The sequence below is a fragment of the Antennarius striatus genome, chromosome 5 (assembly GCF_040054535.1).
Source record: "Antennarius striatus isolate MH-2024 chromosome 5, ASM4005453v1, whole genome shotgun sequence".
Lineage (NCBI taxonomy): Eukaryota > Metazoa > Chordata > Actinopteri > Lophiiformes > Antennariidae > Antennarius > Antennarius striatus.
The window spans coordinates 5,767,143-5,785,099 of record NC_090780.1 but is presented as its reverse complement, the minus strand read 5'-3'; the positions used below and the strand labels follow the sequence as shown (position 1 = coordinate 5,785,099).

General features: G+C 43.8%; 1 protein-coding gene across 1 annotated transcript in view; it reads right to left on the bottom strand.

Moving 5' to 3' along the window:
- il17rd (interleukin 17 receptor D) overlaps positions 1-17,957 on the bottom strand; it is a 69,816-nt gene that overhangs the window by 25,834 nt on the left and 26,025 nt on the right. The window contains exons 4-6 of the mRNA XM_068316426.1: positions 4,144-4,262; positions 611-731; positions 279-323 (exon numbers count right to left, since the gene is read on the bottom strand). Coding sequence (XP_068172527.1) covers positions 279-323; positions 611-731; positions 4,144-4,262 — 285 coding nt within the window. The remainder of the gene's footprint in view (positions 1-278; positions 324-610; positions 732-4,143; positions 4,263-17,957) is intronic.

The window sequence follows — 17,957 nt, the reverse complement described above, 5'->3', positions numbered from 1 at the left end:
TGCAAAGATGTGGCAGAGTTAGTAAAAACGTCTTTTTCCTTGTAGATGCTTAAGGTGAAATTAAAGACACCACAGTCTAACTCTCAGATAAGTACGGTTCTGTGTGATCCATACCTGCTCCAAGGCTAAACAATCCTATTCTATATGTCTTTGCAATAGAAATATAAAAGAATGACATCAGTAACTGTTCTGTAAGAAAGTCCACGAGGAGCACTGCTGAACATCTAATTCTGGACTGAATTTCTATTCATAGTTCTGGTTGTGTTTCTGGAACCTACATGATTTGCAGACGAGGTTGTCTGGTCCCAGGAGGACTTCACAAGCTGTAAGAAGAAAACAAAGAAGATTAGGCAGCTCATTGGCCTAGTCTGGTTCCCACTGTGCAGCCTGATTTTTATTTTGGAGATCTGAACGAGGTGATGGGGTGGATTTTCAAACACATCAGCATCATCTTAAGGGCAGAGAGTTCAACAGACTATAACTGGTGAAGATGAGGAGTACCTTTAGTAGAGTAGCCATTGCTCTATACATTCATACTATATTCTCAGAGGTCTAACTGCAGGAGAAGCATTTCTCTGTTAATTTTGGATAAGGATGCTGCTAAACTCACAGTTGGTCCTGAGGATAGATGGAGTGAAGAAGCTCTCATTCATTAAAGTTGGGAAAGGAATGACACGAACCGTGTAGTCGGTGTCAAAGGTCAGCCCACTGAATAACCGACCGCTCAGCTTCTGCATGGGTGAAATATGTTATTAGGAATTAATGCATGAAGTCTGATAATATGCAAGCACCATCATATTAAAATGTCTATGTGTGTCTGGCGAAATCGACTTCTTTTGCCAGCCAGCCCAACGAGGTCCAATAGGTGGGGCAATATTTCGATGTGGCTCTGATTGGCTAGGACTGATGCAGGTGATTCCATTCTGAAGGGGGGGGGGGCGTAAACAGCATCTAGTTTGTAACCATAACCCCAATTCTGTCAGCAGGACAAAAGCATGACCCTAAACCAAACCCTAAGCCTTTTACACACCAGTTGTTTCTCCTCAGGCTGGAGTTACATAAGAATTGGAAGGGAAGTGGGGAGATGGTAGATGAAAATCAATGAAGGACAGTGAAGAAGAACACAGTGAAGCTATATAAGTTTATTTCATTGAATACTTAAACCTCTATCAGTCAATGCAGAAGCTCCGATCCATCTTGAGTATTGGGTCTGTTCGATGTTTCTACCAGTTAAAGGCAGTTTTTTTGTGGGATTGTTGGGTCTCTGTAAAATACAAAGCTGGTGTAGACCTTGTCTTCTTGTCAAGTGCCTTCATGTAACCTGTGTTCCGATATAAAATAAATTTGGCACAATATAAAATAAATTTGAATAATTGCATTGAAAAACTCTCCACCCCCCTGCAATATCATCTTTTGCCATTCAATATAACAATATTGTTACCGTCCAACATTTCCTTGGTTCAGGGTTTTGTTGTGTTTTTTATTTTTCTTATTTGGTATAGTATTATTGGGCGGCATGGTGGTGCAGTGGTTAGCGCTGTCGCCTCACAATACGGCGGACCCGGGTTCGAGTCCCGCTCTGTGCGGAGTTCGCATGCTCTCCCCGTGTCTGCGTGGGTTCTCTCCAGGTTCTCTGGCTTCCTCCCACCTCCAAAAGCATGCACTTCAGGTTGATTGGCCGTTCCGAATTGCCCGTAGGAATGAGTGTGTGTGTGCATGGTTGTGTGTCTTTGTGTGTGGCTCCGTGGTGCACTGGCATCGTGCCCCGGAGTGTCCCCCGCCTCGCGCCCCATGTCGCTGAGATAGGCTCCAGCTCCCTGTGACCCACTGTGGCGGTTACAGCAGTGGTAATCTGAAGATGACTGACAGATTGGTATAGCATTATTAGGTGGTAAAAATAAAAAGACAATCCATCAGGATATTTGTTTCCAGTGTCAATTAAGCTTTACAAGTTTTGTCATAGGGTGGCACAGTGGCGCATGTTCTCCCCGTGTCTGCGTGGGTTCCCTCTGGGTTCTCCGGCTTCCTCCCACCTCCAAAAAAATTCGCTTCAGGTTGATTGGCCGCTCCCAAATTGCCCGTAGTGTGTGTGTGTGTGTGTGTGCGTGTTAGTTTGTCTGTGTGGCTCTACGGGGCACTGGCATCATGCCCGGAGTTTCCCCAACCTCATGTCCCATGCCAGCTGGGATAGGCTCCAGCTCCCTGCAACCCACCACAGTAGAACAAGCGGTTAGAAAATGAATTAATGAAAGTTTTGTCATAGCTTGGTCTGGAAAAAAAATTTTTTCCAATTAAACGGCATTTGCAGAGATGGGCTATCTGAGTGGTTTATTTTTGTTCAGCTACTATACTATACAGCTACTATACTATACCAAAGTAGGACAACCATGGCTTCATATGCAGGGCAACAGATTCAGACTGTCTACTTGCTCTACCTGAGAAGCTACGATGCAAACCACTAACGAGGCTCATTCAGAATGGAAACAGATGGAAAAAGGGAAAAGGGAAAAAAAGGGAATAAAAGATGGACTTACATATTAGACTGACTTACAAAGCCTGTTCAAGGTTCGACTGCTGTGCCTTCATTGCCCCTTACCCATCTTTTATAAGTACAGTGCACCCTCGTTCTTTGTGGTTGATGTGTTCCAGGAACCACAAGCGATTAATAAATTCGGCGATAGAGCTACAAACTATTTATCTTATTATTTACAGTAATTTAAACGTTTATGACCCTCCCCCATACTGATATTAAACCACCTTCTATTTGTATTATCTTTCCCACACTCTTATTAACTGTTTAAAGCACTTTTGTGTCTCACGTAAGTCCGAGAATCCTGGAACCGAGCGCACTTCCAGATGCCGTCAGCCAATAGAATGTGCGTACGGTATCATGTGACTGACTACGAAAAATGTGCGATGAGATGAAGTCGCAAGTTTTGATGCGCGAATGTGATTTAGAAAAACAGATGATTGCCAGTAACTGAAATAAGTTGAAAGTCAGCCAAAATTATCTTCACATAATAGAACACTGCAATGTCCAGGAACTCTTAAGCACGGAACAAATCAATGTAACCGGGACACTAAATGAATGCTGTTGACGTGTTATTTAACTGTTTCCAGAGCAATATCGGACATATTGTAATAACGAACACTAGATGTTGCTGCTTAAAATTCCTCAGTGTGCAGAATCATGACACGCAATTTATAAAGTAACTCTTTTTGTTTGCAAACAAAGGTGGCGTGCAGATGGATCTGCTGCATTGCTTTTGTTTAATCTGATGTGGCTTCACATCGACAGTGTTTATCATACAAGCCCTGAAACACACACACACACACACACACACACACACACACACACACACACACACACACACATACACACACATGTCCTGTAGGGCATGCAAGTAAATAGTGAGTAGTGTGCAGCTGCTTTTGTAGTGTGCCCTATGAGCAACTTATAGGGGACAGTACCTTGCTCAACTGCCACCTCTCTACTGCCAGTTCACATTTCAAGAATTTGGTCCACATGGGAATTGAACAGGCTTAATCTCCGTTGCCAAGCCCAAGCCTTAGTGGATTGAGCTACTGCTGCTCAGATGCTCAAAAAGACACCAACAATCATCTTCATGGCAGCACAATACTGCACAAGGGGCGGCAGTGGCTCAGTGGTAAAGCGGGCGGTAGAGCAGGTCGTCCTATGATTCAAGATCGGCGGTTCGATTCCCGCTCCCGCCCCCCCCAAAATATACCCGGAGGTGAGCTGACAGTGGGAGGTGTCAGCTCATCTCCGGAGCACTGCCGAGGCACCCTTGAGCAAGGTGCCGTCCCCTTTACAAAAAAAATTGCTCATTTGAGGCGCACCAAGAAGGAGCTGCCTGCCACTCTATCTCCCCTGCATGCCTACAGGCCCCCTTGTGTGTGTGTGTGTGATACAGGGGCCGGTACTCACATGTATGCATGCGTTTGTAATCAGTAGCTAGAGTGTGCTGTCTTAATTTCCCTTCGGGGATCAAACCAGTATATAAAATTTAAAAAAAAAAAAATGAATTTATGAACAAAAAAATAGAAACAAACAATAAACCTCTCTCTTCCTGTGAGTTTCTTTCTTTTATCTCTCTGAATTGGGGTTATTTTTGGTCTTACCGTGTTCCTGTAAGAGAAGTTGAGCTGCAGAGGGTCTTTGAGGATGAGATGTTGACACCATTTCCCTTCTGGATTATTGTCCTCCAAATAAAGCCTGAAACCTTTGATGTGTTCGATACCTACAGACACAAAAAACATGTTACACCTCATCATCTCCCTCCATCATTTCACATCCATCCTTCTTGTGTTCGCTTCCCATCCACCTCAATGTCATCTTTATCTGTCTGTCATTCTGTGCGCCTTATCCTTTTAATCACGTTTCTCCTTAAATTATTTTTTGCACTTCATGTTCCTTAATGCAATCCCCTGTTAAACTATTTCCTTGTCCATCTTATTATTCCTGCATTGTTCTCAATAATTACATCCAAAAATTGATTATAATACAGTAATCCCTTGCTTGTTCGCGCTTGAAGATGCTCCGATCCACTGCATCGCAGATTTTTAGTAGGTAGTCACCACTCACTAGATAGTCATGTGGTGTCACGTGACTATCTAGTGAGTGAAGCGATCCAGGTGACGGCAGCCGCTCCGCACGCTCTGCATTACTGTTTTTTCTTTTGTTTGATTTTGTCATTTTTTACAACTTTTTCTGACACAAGAAGCTTTTTTATATGTATCCCATGGATACGACAGCCGTACAACACTCCAAGGATGGCTGGCGGGAAGGGGAATCGAACCGGCAATGTCTGGTCATGATGCGTCCGCTCTACCACTGAGCCACTGCCGCCCCAACGATTATGGGCAACATCAACTCACTACCGAACAAGATCGACAAGCTGGCCGCTCCGGAGAGCCAGCAGATCTAACATGAGTGCAGCATGTTCATGCTAACAGAGACATGGCTAACCGATGCTATATCACATACTGCAGGGTTTCATTGCAGTGAGAGCGGACAGAACCACAAAGGCATGTGGGAAAAGCAAGGGTGGGGGACTCATCATTTACACCAACAACCGCTGGTGTAACCCTGGCAATGTTTAACTGAAGGTGGTTGTGTGTTGCCCTAATCTGGAGCTGCAAGCCGTTAGCATGTGGCCATATTATTTACCCCGGGAGTTCAGTCATGTGAGAAGATTCTCAGTGTTGTTGTACCCCTGCAACCAAACATCCTGAAGCCTTCATGATCATTTCTGAAGACTTTAATCATGTCACCCTGGACACTGCCCTGTCTGCTTTCCACCAGGTTGTTAACTGCCATACAAGGACGAACAGGACAATGGACCTACTGTACACCAATGTTAAAGAGGTATACAGAGTCACCTCCACTGTGCAAGTCAGACCACAACCTGGTGTACATCCACCAGTACAACCCCCGCCCCCCGGTTCAAAGGAAAGCAATCTCTACACGCACCATCAGGGGATGAAGCAGAGGAGTCTCTTAGAGACTGCTACAACACCACAGACTGGAATGTACCGCTGGATGGATATTACAAGGACATCAATGGGATGACCCACTGTCTCACAGATGATCTCAACTTCTATGCAGATGTGGTCGCTCCCACCAAGACAGCTCGGTGCTATCAAAATAAGAAGCTGTGGATAATACAGGATGTCAAGAATGTCCTCAACAGAGAGAAGGAGGCCTTCAGGACAAAGCATTATGAAGAAGAAGAAGAACTATACTTCATTAATCCCCAAGGGGAAAGTCAGTGTGTACAGGCCCCTGAAACACAGCACACAAGGAGGCCTGTAAGCATGCAGTTAGTACACACAACATCAAACTATACATGGGGAGGCAGAGTGATGGGCAGTAACTTTCGGAACTCGCGCCAATTGAGCAGCTTGTAGGGGGGACGGCGCGTTGCTCAAGGGCACCTCGGCAGTGGCTGGGAGGTGAGCTGACACCTCCCACCTGTTGGCTCACACTCCGGTGATATCCTGGCGGGAGTGGGATTGGATCCACCGATGGCTGGGGCGATCTGTCTTCAAGACATGTGCTCTACCGCTGAGCCACTGCCACCCCCCTTTCGTGAGGAGATGAAAGAAGCACAGAGGGAGGTCAGATGCTGCCTAAAGGAGGCCAAAGACTCTTACAGGAAAAAGGTGGAGCAGCAGCTGAGCACCAACAGCATGAAGGACGTCTGGGAAGATGTGAGAACATCACTGGACACAAAGCCAGGACCAGCATGGAGGACGGAGGGTTGTTAAAAGCCAATGACCTGATCACTTCTTCAATAGGTTCGGCCAGCACCCCCCACATACACACACACTCTCTATCACCCCACTTCCCCCCGACCTCTGCAGCAGCTCACCTGCCTCCTCCTTATTCCATGTCCTCCTTACCCCCTGAACAGGAGCAAAGTGGCACCTCTCCACCCCCCTCACCCCTCTCCTTCTCCCCCCAGCCCTCCCCCCTTCTTCCAACCTACCTCCCCCCATGGCTCCACAAGACAGTCCCCCATCCTCCCTCTTCCCTGCAGCCCCTCCTTCTCCTCCCAACCTACTGACTCCCCCAACAGTCCCCCTCAACTACTCTTCCCCCGAGCCCCCCTCCTCCCCCATCCCACATTCTATCCTACCTCCCTAAAGCCCACCTCCACCTATCATAGCTCACCCCTCCCCTCCCACTCTCTCACCCACAACCCCTCGTCTTTATTTCAGACAGCCTCCCTCCACCCCTAAACCACCATCACCGCCTCTTCCCTGCTTCACAACGGACCAGGTGAGAGGAGAACCAAGGAAGCTGCGGCCCCGAAAAATGGCAAGACCAGATGGAGTGAGCCCCCATCTACTTAAGGACTGTGCCGTTGAACTCAGGGAGCCGCTACAACAGGTCTTCCACCTGAGCCTGCCTCTGGAAGAGGTTATGTATTGTTCCAGTTGCGAAAAAGAATCGGCACAGCAAGCTGAACGACTTCTGACCAGTGGCACTAACATAAAATCTGATGAAGACTCTGGAGCAACTCTTCCTCAATCTCCTCAGGCCTCAGGTGCAACATGTCGAGGACTCTCTACAATTTACCTAGGTTGGTGTGGAGGACACCATCCTCTACATTCTACACCAAGCCCACTCGCATCTGGACAAGGAAAGTGGCACTGTGAGGATCCTTTTTCTGGATTTTTCAAGTGCCTTCAACACCATCTAGCCCTGTATACAGGACAAAATCCTACAAATGCGAGTGGAACCCGGGCTGGTTGCTTGGATCCACAGTTACAGTCCTGCTCACCATTATTGGCACCCCTTGTTCTTTGCATAGTCTGTACAATATCTTTATAAACAAATGGAAATGTACCAAATCTATATAATCAGGATCTTTTAAGTGGAGGTCCAAGGAAATTAAACAAAGGTAATTGTTGTTGTATTTTTTAAAGAAGAAACAGAAAACCCAGCATGTGAAGCAATAATGGCAATTGTCTTTAATATTAGTTGCACACCCTTTGGCAATGATGACAGCTTCCAAACATTTCTTGTAGCCATCTATTAGCTTCTTGCACTTCTCAGCTTGCATTTCCTCCCACTTTTTCTATGCAAATTGTTCAAGCCCTTGAATGTTTGCAGATTTATTTTCCCCAATGGCAGATTTCAGTTCATACCAAAGATTTTCAATTGGATTGAGATCAGGACTCATCACTGACCATTTTAAAAGAATCCATTTTTTTCCTTTTCAAGCATTCCTTCGTGCTTCTGGATGTGTGCTTTGGGTCGTTGTCTTGCTGGAGGACCCATGATCTTCGACTCAAACCAAGTTTTCTAACACTGGTTAGGACGTGTCTCTCCAGAATGTCTTGGTAATCCTCCAATGTCATGATTCCTCTGATACGATGAAGGCCTCCAGTACCAGATACAGCAAAGCAGCCCCACAGCATTATGGATCCTCCACTATGCTTAACTGTTGGGAGGGTTTTCTTTTCCTTGTAGACTTCATTGCACCATCTGTAAACAAACTGTTGGTGTGCATTGCTAAAAAGCAATGCACACCATTGCACACACAAAACATCGGTACACAAAATATTTTGTCCAGGTATTCCTTAGCAAAGATTAGTCATTCCTTTTTATGTCTTTGCCTCAGTAATGGTGTCTTCCTTGGCCTTCACCCATACAACCCTGCTTGGTTTAGTGGGCGGCGTATGGTACTTGTTGAAACCATGACCCCAGACTGTTCCAGGTTGGCGTTCAGGACTTTGGATGCTTGACTTGGTATTTTTCCTACCATTCGCACCAATCTTCGAAGACTTCTGTCATCAATTTTTCTCTTTCCCCCATGTCCAGGGAGGTTCTTGACAATTCCATGCTCGTGAAACTTCATAATCACATTGAAATCAGGATAACAAGGTCTTTGGAGATGGCCTTATACCCTTTGGAGGTCTTGTGTTTGTGAATTATCGCACTTCTGATGTCCTCAGACAGCTACTTTGTCTTCCCCATTGTGAAAAAGGAACAGGGGATAACAGGTGGCTTTTTAAAATACAGAAGTCATCGTTCAATTTAATTCATGCCACATAGGCAAAGACAACTGATCACAGGATAATTCTCATTTTTGGTTTACCAAAGGTGAGTCACAATGTGTTTCCATATTGATTTACAGGAAACCATGACCAATACCAGTGACACAGCACAATTTAAATTTTTCTATATTTTCGTCCCATTGCTTATTGTTTTACATTGTTGTTTATCATTTGCTCTTTTGTGTCAAACATCCAGCCAATATAAGGCCTTCTGATGAGCCCCCTGAACCTGAGCACACTGAACGTCAAGCTCTCTCTACTACGTGCGTGGATGGACTTGATAGTGAAATATACTCAATCCGGCTTTATGTAAATGATGAAGTCACCCCTTATTGCCTTCAGTACCTTATAAAGTCATCCTGAACCCACATGTTTGTGACCCAGGGGCCCGACCGGAAAGGTCAGCATGGCCCCCTGTTTCTATGCCACAGTAAAGGCCATATGCAAGATTCCAAGCCTCCCGCAGTTCTTATAATTAGCACTCATACTAAAACAACCTTCTCTAGATCTCACACAAGTAGGCAACCTGGTAGCAGTCACACTAGTACCTATTTGAGTGAACTCCATGTCAGCATACTTGGTGCAAAGAAGAAGAGAGGTGAGCTGGAGACTGATTGATGAGAAGGCCAAAGCTGCTCAGCAGAGCAAGAAGCTATATATATATATATATATATATATATATATATATATATATATATATATATATATATATATATATATATATATATATATATATATATATATATATATATATATATATATATATATATATATATAGTATATATTCGCCAAAAAAATTAGACTTTGAATCAGCCCAGCTTGTGTCGAGTTTCCTTCAACAAAACCTGTCTGATGATGAATTTGATGAAGCTTCTGCTCTCCCCCCTTCACCTTTCCATGTCTTACTTTTATGATCTTCCCCAGTCCAGAATATTTACCCCTGCTCCTTCAAGACTTATGCATGATGACAGTCAAATTCTCCCTACTTTACAGCCTCTAATTCCACAACCTGGCCTCCCTATAGCTCCCCAAACTTTGCCTGTGCGCCATCCAATGGAGCCAAATTCAGCCCATGTCCAGACGCCCAATTTGCCCCCTGAAGCCACTGCAGATGCTGCAATGCTCACCATGCCCAGTGTGCCTGCCCAGTCATCTATTCTCCATCCTGCTTAAGTGTTATCACAAGCTTCCCTTCTTGATCACCACGTAACTGCACCTGCAGTTACTGTCCAAGCTCCTATCCCCACTGTGTCCATGCCTGGTCCTAGACAGCCCACTCAACAGCAACAATCCCTTTATTCATCTATTCAACCCCCCAATAGTATGGATCTGCTAATAGCCTCTGCATATGGGATTCCAAGACCTTCACTCCCTATGTTCACAAGTGGTCGAGTGGGTGAGTTTGCCCTATTGAAAATGGCTCTAGATAACCTCCTTGGGAATCATCCATATTTCAGTGAACAGTATAAATATCAGATTCTTTTGAACCATCTGCCACACTCAGGTCCGAACAAACTTACCAGATCCAGCATGCATGATGCCAAACCATATTCTACAGCTCTTGCAATGCTTGAGGAGAAATATGGTCAGCCAAGCCTCCTTGTTCAGCGTGAAATTGGAACAATATTGTATTCCCCCATTATCGTCATGAATGATGTAGAGGCCCCTAGAGGATTTCTCCCTTTCCATCCATGCTTTGGTGGGAATCTTGCTGTCCCTACAAGTCCCTAATGGCTCTGAATTGAAATGTGGCTCTCATGTTGACAGATTACTTAGCAAACTTCCCGTGCAGTACAGACATGGATTTGTCGACTACTGCATTAACTGTGGCATTATTTCTGGACAGGCAAACCAAACTTACTCCCTCCTTGACCTTTCAACCTGGCTGCAGGCTAGAGCTAAACAAATAGCGGAAAGGGCTGTTGAACTCCATAGATAGGTAAGACCATGAAAGACCTGTCTCCTCTCTTTGCTTGTCAACATCAAGATTTGATGCCTCACCAAAGGAAACCTACATAAACCAAGAGAAGGTACAAGTTAAGCCTAAGCCTTACTGTCCTCACTGTAATATTAAAGATCATTTTCTTGGTTCATGTCACAAATTCAAAACGGTCTCTATAAATGACATCTTGAAATGGATCAAAGAAAAGGAGAGATGCAGTAAATGTGGGAGGATGCACAAAATTGATAAATGCACATTAAAGAGGCCATGTAACATCTATTAGGAGATTCACCTAACTATTCTCCATGACGTCAATGTAATCAAATCAGCCATAGTGATATTGACATCCTCTACCTCAGAGCTCCTTTACATGCACAAACCCAATCGTTCCCATAAGGTTATGTTGAATGTTGTCAATGTGTGTTACCACAAAGGGGAGAAGACCTTAAAAACACACGCAGTTCATAATGATGGTGCTGACAGGTCCATTCTCCTTCCTCAAGCTGTTCAGTTGGACCTCACAACTCATCAAGAGACCATGTCGCTTCACAGGGGCCTGCCAATATAGTCTGAGCCATGACCCCAGATTTGAAACAGCAGCTGGCTCGTGCACAAGTCAACTTTCAATTCAATCCTTCATCTGCAACACATTTCGGGTGAAGCTGGGAGCGAGACACAAAAATCAATAAAAATGAGACCCCCTCCTGCTGTAATGCACCACCTTTCACCAGATGCAAAGTCAAACACTGAACGTTGGCTTTCAGAGAAAGGAGACCCCAAAGAACTGGCACTCGGCCTCCAATGGAACTGCGCCGCTGACACGTTTAACTTAAAGCCCCTTGTGTATATTTCCTCTGATCTTGCCGAGCTCGATCCAGTTGCGCCAAATATTTTGTTGATGGGGCACCCTGATTCTATTCTTCCCCAAGCAATCTACTGTGCCAGTGAACTCCTCAGCAACTGAAGATGGTTCGCAGGGCTAAAATCATCATTCAGGGTTGAGAATACATATGCCCTGTTTCGAGATTAATCAGACACCCTATCATTACCGAAGAAGAAACCATTTAACATGTTTTCTTCACAAATCCAGGGGCGGTTGTAGAAATAACCTTAAAAACCAAGGACTACATTCCCCCTCCACTCCACAAGGTGGTGGAAGCTCTTCCTGTCTGTTATTGCCTCCCCTATAATAAAATACAGACAAGAATCGGCAGGACTTCCTCTTTGTCACTGAACACATGCTGCTGAAGCTGGTGATGTATGCTGTGTGCCTTTTGTTATTTCATTGTAAGTTTGTCTTTATTGAATACAATTTATTGTGCATTAAAGTTAAGTTTGACTGATGTTAATTTAATCATGTATTTAACTCATTTCATGTTTGTAATTTAATCATGCATTTTACTCATTTCATGTTTGAACCTATTTTTTATTTGACATAGTATGGTAATTGTTTGCCTGCTTCACAGAACCACTTGCATACATCACTGGCACTCATCCAGAGTGTCGCCAATAAAGGACTTGAACGTAACTTTTGCTTCCTGTGTGGTCAGTGTGGCTGCCAGTTAGAACCTTAATTCCCCACAGACATATTGGGTCAAAATATACATATACAGTTAAATTTGAAAAATGGAAAAATGGACATAAAACCTGCACATAAAAACCAAAAACATGCTCATGGATCTGGTATTGAATTCCAAAAAGGCAGCCAAACGCTTCTAACATAACTATATAGTTTGTGTCACTTATGCCACTCTTCAAAGCAGCTTCTGTTCAAAATGAGACACAGCACCACATCACGTAGTTAGTACTCCTAACCATTTGACGTGGCAGAGCTTGGTCCACCTGACACAGCTCGGCCACAGCTCAATCTGGAAGTCCTTGTGGGTCAGGGGCTTCACATGGTGTGACTTACTGATACTGCAATGGAGGAATTTGGCGTTATAGTGGCAATATGAACAAAGTGCAAAAACACAGTGCGGTACCAGCGCGCACTGCGGATGGTAGCGCAGTCGATAACGTTAGTCGTTAAAGCACATGGTACTGCAACCTCGTTAGCGCACGCGGTACCATTAACGACCGGTAACGACTAAATGCATGTGAGAGTGTATAGACAGAAATGGCGCCTGCCATCTGATTATACCAATAAAAGTAGCCATTTGAACCGCTTTTCTTAGATCCACTTTAAACAATCATATCTCTGGTTTTCTGTGGTCAATTGGCTTCAGGTAAAAACCGGAGGAGAGTTTTACAACTATACTGTTGTGTAAAGATGTGCGCAGCAATCCACGTGACAGACTTTCTTTGTTACGATTGGTTTAAAACCATCATGTGATCTGATCGCGGGGACGCGATCATAGTCCAATAAGGGTTAAGAGTAGAACAGGAGGCAGAAGCTTTAGCTATCTGGCTCTTTTACACTGGAACAAACTCCTGGCCACGTTCCGCGGGGTAGACACCCTTAGCTTATTTAAGAGAGGACTAAAAACACTTCTCTTTAATAAAGCCTACAATTAAGAAAAACACAGGTTCTACAAGATAAGCTGCTATAGGCCTAGACTGCTGAGGGTATTTTCTGTCTCTCCTGTTAAAGGGACTTACTTTAATTACTCTGGAACTTCTGATAGTTCTCTTTCTTTGCTTTTCCTACTGATACTAAATTTTACTTTTTGCTAGCAAGATACTGCCATTTCTTGTGCTCCTGCTCGACAGGTGGGAAACAACCATTGAAGACAGGAAATCCAAAGGCCTGTAAATCCCGCCCCCACATCAGCAACTACAGCACAATTTGGACTGGAAATTCTATCTGGCCTATCTGGAACGCTCTCTCTCTGTCTCTGTTTTCCTTGCCCTGTCTTTATCCCCAGTATACTTCCTTTCCCACCCAAACGGTCAAGGGGTATGACCGCCCTCCAGAGTCTGGGTCCTGCCTGGGGTTTCTTCCTCACTGAGGGAGTTTTCCTCTGTCACCGTCACTTATGTTTGCTCTGGAGGGTTCTGTTGGGATTCTTTGTCTGTTAAAGCACTTTGAAATGTCTGATGATGCGATTAAGCGCTATACAAATAAAGATTGATTGACTGATTGATTGATTGATTGATTGATTGACTGATAGTTATCCAATAAGAGGATACAGGATAAAGAAATTACAAGGTTAGTGTGGCACAAAGAAAAATGGCCGCAGAACTTAAAATAAAAAAACATTCAGATTTGTTTTACACTTTTTTGTTCATAAGCTTAGTCCACTAGGTATTGTGCTGGGAACTGGAGGGTGGCTAGTTTGAACCCCATGTGGACCAAAACATTTGGAATGTGAACTGACAGTGGGAGGTGTCAGCTCACCTCCCAGGCACTGCCAAGGCACAGTCCCCCCAACAACCTGCTCTTTGGAGCGCACCAAGCAGCCTGACGCTCTACTACCCACTGTATATATTGCATGCCTACAGGCCCATTGTGTATGTGTGTGTGTGTGTGTGTGTGTGTGTGTGTGTGTGTGTGTGTGTGTGTGTGTGTGTGCGTGTGTTTGTGTGTGTGTGTGTGTGTGTGTGTTTATACGTGTGTGTGTGTTTCAGAAGCCTGTAGACACATATATGCATGTCAGAATATATAGAATAAAAAATGAGTGAAAAAAATAGTTTCCCCAAGAGGTTCAATAAAGTACATTTTGAAGTACTTCATTGATCTTAAGTATGAATCTATGATCATCTATCTAGATATCTGCATATAACAGGAAAAATATGATAAAATCAGACTATAACTGATATTAAACACCCAACCATCCGATGTTGACTTGATATTTCTATGATACTTGCGCTATATGTCTATTGTTCTCCAGATGTACATTTCACGAAGCAGTGTGAACAAACCCTGAGTAAATCCTGTGACTCTGGGTTGACCCACCCTTAGCTTGAAAACCCAGTGTTTCCTTTTTCACATAGGCTGCTCAGGGTTAGTTCAATCAACCAAGAGTAAGTTCATCCGGAATTCAGCAAGTGCAACACAACTATAGAAAGCCATCATCAACGGAACCCCGATTCAACGAGCTAAAGTCCAAGTAAAGATCTTAATACAGGGATATGTTGATTTTGAGTGCATTTTCCAAAGAGTAACAGCACTGCAGCTGCAAAGAAGACGGAGATGGCATGGGAGTTAATTGCTACTCAAGTCAGTGCTCAAGTTTAATACAGTGCCTTGAGAAAGTATTGGCCCCCCAAAAACTTTTTGACACTCTGCCACATTTCAGGCTTCAAACTATTTTTCAAGAATCAACAACATGTGAGACACAATCGTGAGGTGGAACCAAATTTATTCAACATTTTATATCGTGTTTACAAATAAAAAACTGAAAAGTAGGATGTGCAAATGTGAGACCAAATGACACACAGGTGCACTCTGTTTGTCATTGTTGAAATTTCTCCTACTAACCCTAACCCTAACCCTAACCCATTTAGGTCAACATTGGATCATTCAGAAGTCGTCAGAGAACTTCTGGAGTCGTTTAGCTGAGCTGAGAGAACAGGGCTTAAATACTTTTGTACATCCTACTTTTGTAGGAAGTACATCCCTGTACACTGTACATTCCATTGCAATCAGGATAAAATTAGGGGGGAAAACTGCTTGAATGATAGCCTATTAATTTAAAGTGCGCCCTCGCGCATTCGCACATCAGTGCTCAAGACTTCACCTCATCGTAGATTTTTGGTAAGCAGTCACGTGAAACCATATTCGCGTTCTATTGGCTGACAGCATCCGGAAGTGCGCTCTGCTCTGTGAGTCTCAGACTTCTGTGAGACACAAAAGTGCTTTAAACAGTCCATAAGAGCGTGGGAAAAGGTAATACAGATAGTGGGTGGTTTAATATCAGTATGGGGAGGATCATAAATGTTTAAATTATCATAAATAATAAGATAAATAGTTTGTTGCTCTATCGCAGAATTCATTAATTGCGTGTGGTTCCTGGAACGCATTTACCGCAAAGAAATAGGGGGACCTGCATTTTACTCATGTGCAATCCCATAGGGAGAAACATGGTAGAATCATGTATAAAGATATTGTTAAAACTGGTAACACTTCTGCATCATCTCATGGGAGTACCTCCTCATTTCCATTATGCTTAACATTGCACAGTAAATATCACTTGGACGTTTGACTGTGCAATTGTTTCATTGCCAACATGTTGTTTTCACACATGCACTCTCATCTGTAACAAGTTCTGTTCAGTAATGTTACCTATTAAATAGGCTTGCTCTTGTGGGGTGCACTAAGACAGAGCTTCTCAATAATAAATAAATAATAAAAGAGTAAATTGGCATATGCATGTTACAAATACAATTCACAAGAATATTCATATCCACGCGCATACCTATATTATACAAGAACTGAAATCACAAGCTGACATCTAGCCATTATGTATGGTATCCTTAATAATAGCCAAAATTGCTTTACTTCTTCCATCAATAGTTGTGGAACTGTACTGCTTATAACAGCTTATAGGCATTCCAAGTTTAATTTTCTGTTTGTTTTAGTCTCATGATACATACCGGTGTTGCTAATTGATGAAAAAGAAAAAGAAATTAACAAAGAATTGAAAATAACAAAGGGGGTCTGATATTTTATGTTACTGATAGTACTCTTTCCATTGCTAACCATTCTGATGAAATAGATAGGGTGACATCTAGCCTCCACTGATGTATGACCACATTCTCATCCTTTTTAACTGAGCATGGCTGGATAGCAGTACAAGGGGTCCCTCAATACCACTTTATAGATTAACACAGTGGGATAGATGCTCAGTAGCTCCTGCTGTCCCAATTGTTCCCCAAATCTCACATTCCCTCACTCGTGAACCAGACCCCAAGATACTTAAACTCCGTTACTTGTGGAAGAACCTCATTCCCCACTCGGAGAAGGCAACCCACCGGCTTCCTGCAAAACACCATGGCCTCAGATTTGGAGGTGCCAATCCTCATCCTCACTGCTTTATACTCGGCTGTAAACCAGACCAGTGAGCACTGCAGGTCACAATCTGCAAAATGCAGCAATGCGATCCTCAGCACACCAAGCCGTAAACCCTCCTCACCACGACTACGCCTCTATTTCCTGTCCATGAAAATCATAAACAGAATCGGTGACAAAGTGCAGCCCTGACAGGCCAACAGCCACTTGGATTAAGATACATAGATAGCTAGATAGCTAGATAGATAGATAGATAGATAGATAGATAGATAGATAGATAGATAGATAGATAGATAGATAGATAGATAGATAGATAGATAGATAGATAGATAGATAGATAGATAGATAGATAGATAGATAGATACTTTATTAATCTTGGAGGAAATTACGCAATTGCAAGAGGGACTTACTGCCGACAACCCGAATACAACTCTCAATTTGGGCGTGCAGGGATTGGATGGCCCTAAGGAGATGGATGGTTGGATGGTCCTGTTTTCACAATCCATTAGGGGAGTGCTGGTTCTGCCTCATTTGGTTCTGCTGTGGTTTTGGGGTTTTGCCAGAGTAACCTTAAACTATAACTTTTTTGAGCTCAATGATTTAGGCACTGTTTGGTCTGTCCTCAGAGTGGTGGATCCTCGGCAATCGGTGACCTCTGTGTGCTTCATCGGTTGGTGATGACTCGCTCTACTGGATGGATCAGCGTGCCTTTGTCATACATTTATTATTGTTACTGTTATTATTATTGTGTTGTCAATCTGTACATGCGGTATCTATTGCTTCGTCTGTCCACTCCTGGAAGAGGGGTCCCTCCTCTGCAGTATTCCTGAGGTTTCTCCCATCCATTTTTTCCCCTGTTAAAAGGGTTTTGGGGGGAGTTGTTCCTTATCCGATGCGAGGGTCGCACTGCTTGCAGTGCACAAAGGTCAGAGGGATATCGTCCATGTGCAGATTGTAAAGCCCTTTGAGACATTGTTTGTGAATCTGGGCTATATAAAAATAAATAAACTTGAAACTTGAAACTTCTGTTGGGATAGTTGGATTTAGAAGTTCTTCAAAGTGTTCCTTTCATCGACCAACAACCTCCTCAGTCGAGGTCAACAGTGCCCCATCCTTGCTGTGTACAGCAAGGATTTGACAACAAGCCCCTCCTTCTTTAGCCGAATGGCTTCCCTGACCACCAGTGTCCACCAGGGTGTTTGAGGGTTACCGCCCCTTGAGACACCCTGAGATCACAGCTCTCAGCTGCAGCTTCAGCAATGGAAGCTTTGAGCATCGACCATTCAGGTTCGATGTCCCCAGCCTCCACTGGGACACAAGAGAAGCTCCTTCGGAGGTGTGAAATGAAGGCCTCATGGACAGAGTCCTCCTCAAGACGTTCCCAGTTCACTCACACTACTCGTTTGGGCTTATCAGGTCTATCCAAAGGTGTCCCCCAGACCGCCTCCCAGACCCCACTCACCACCAGGTGGTGAT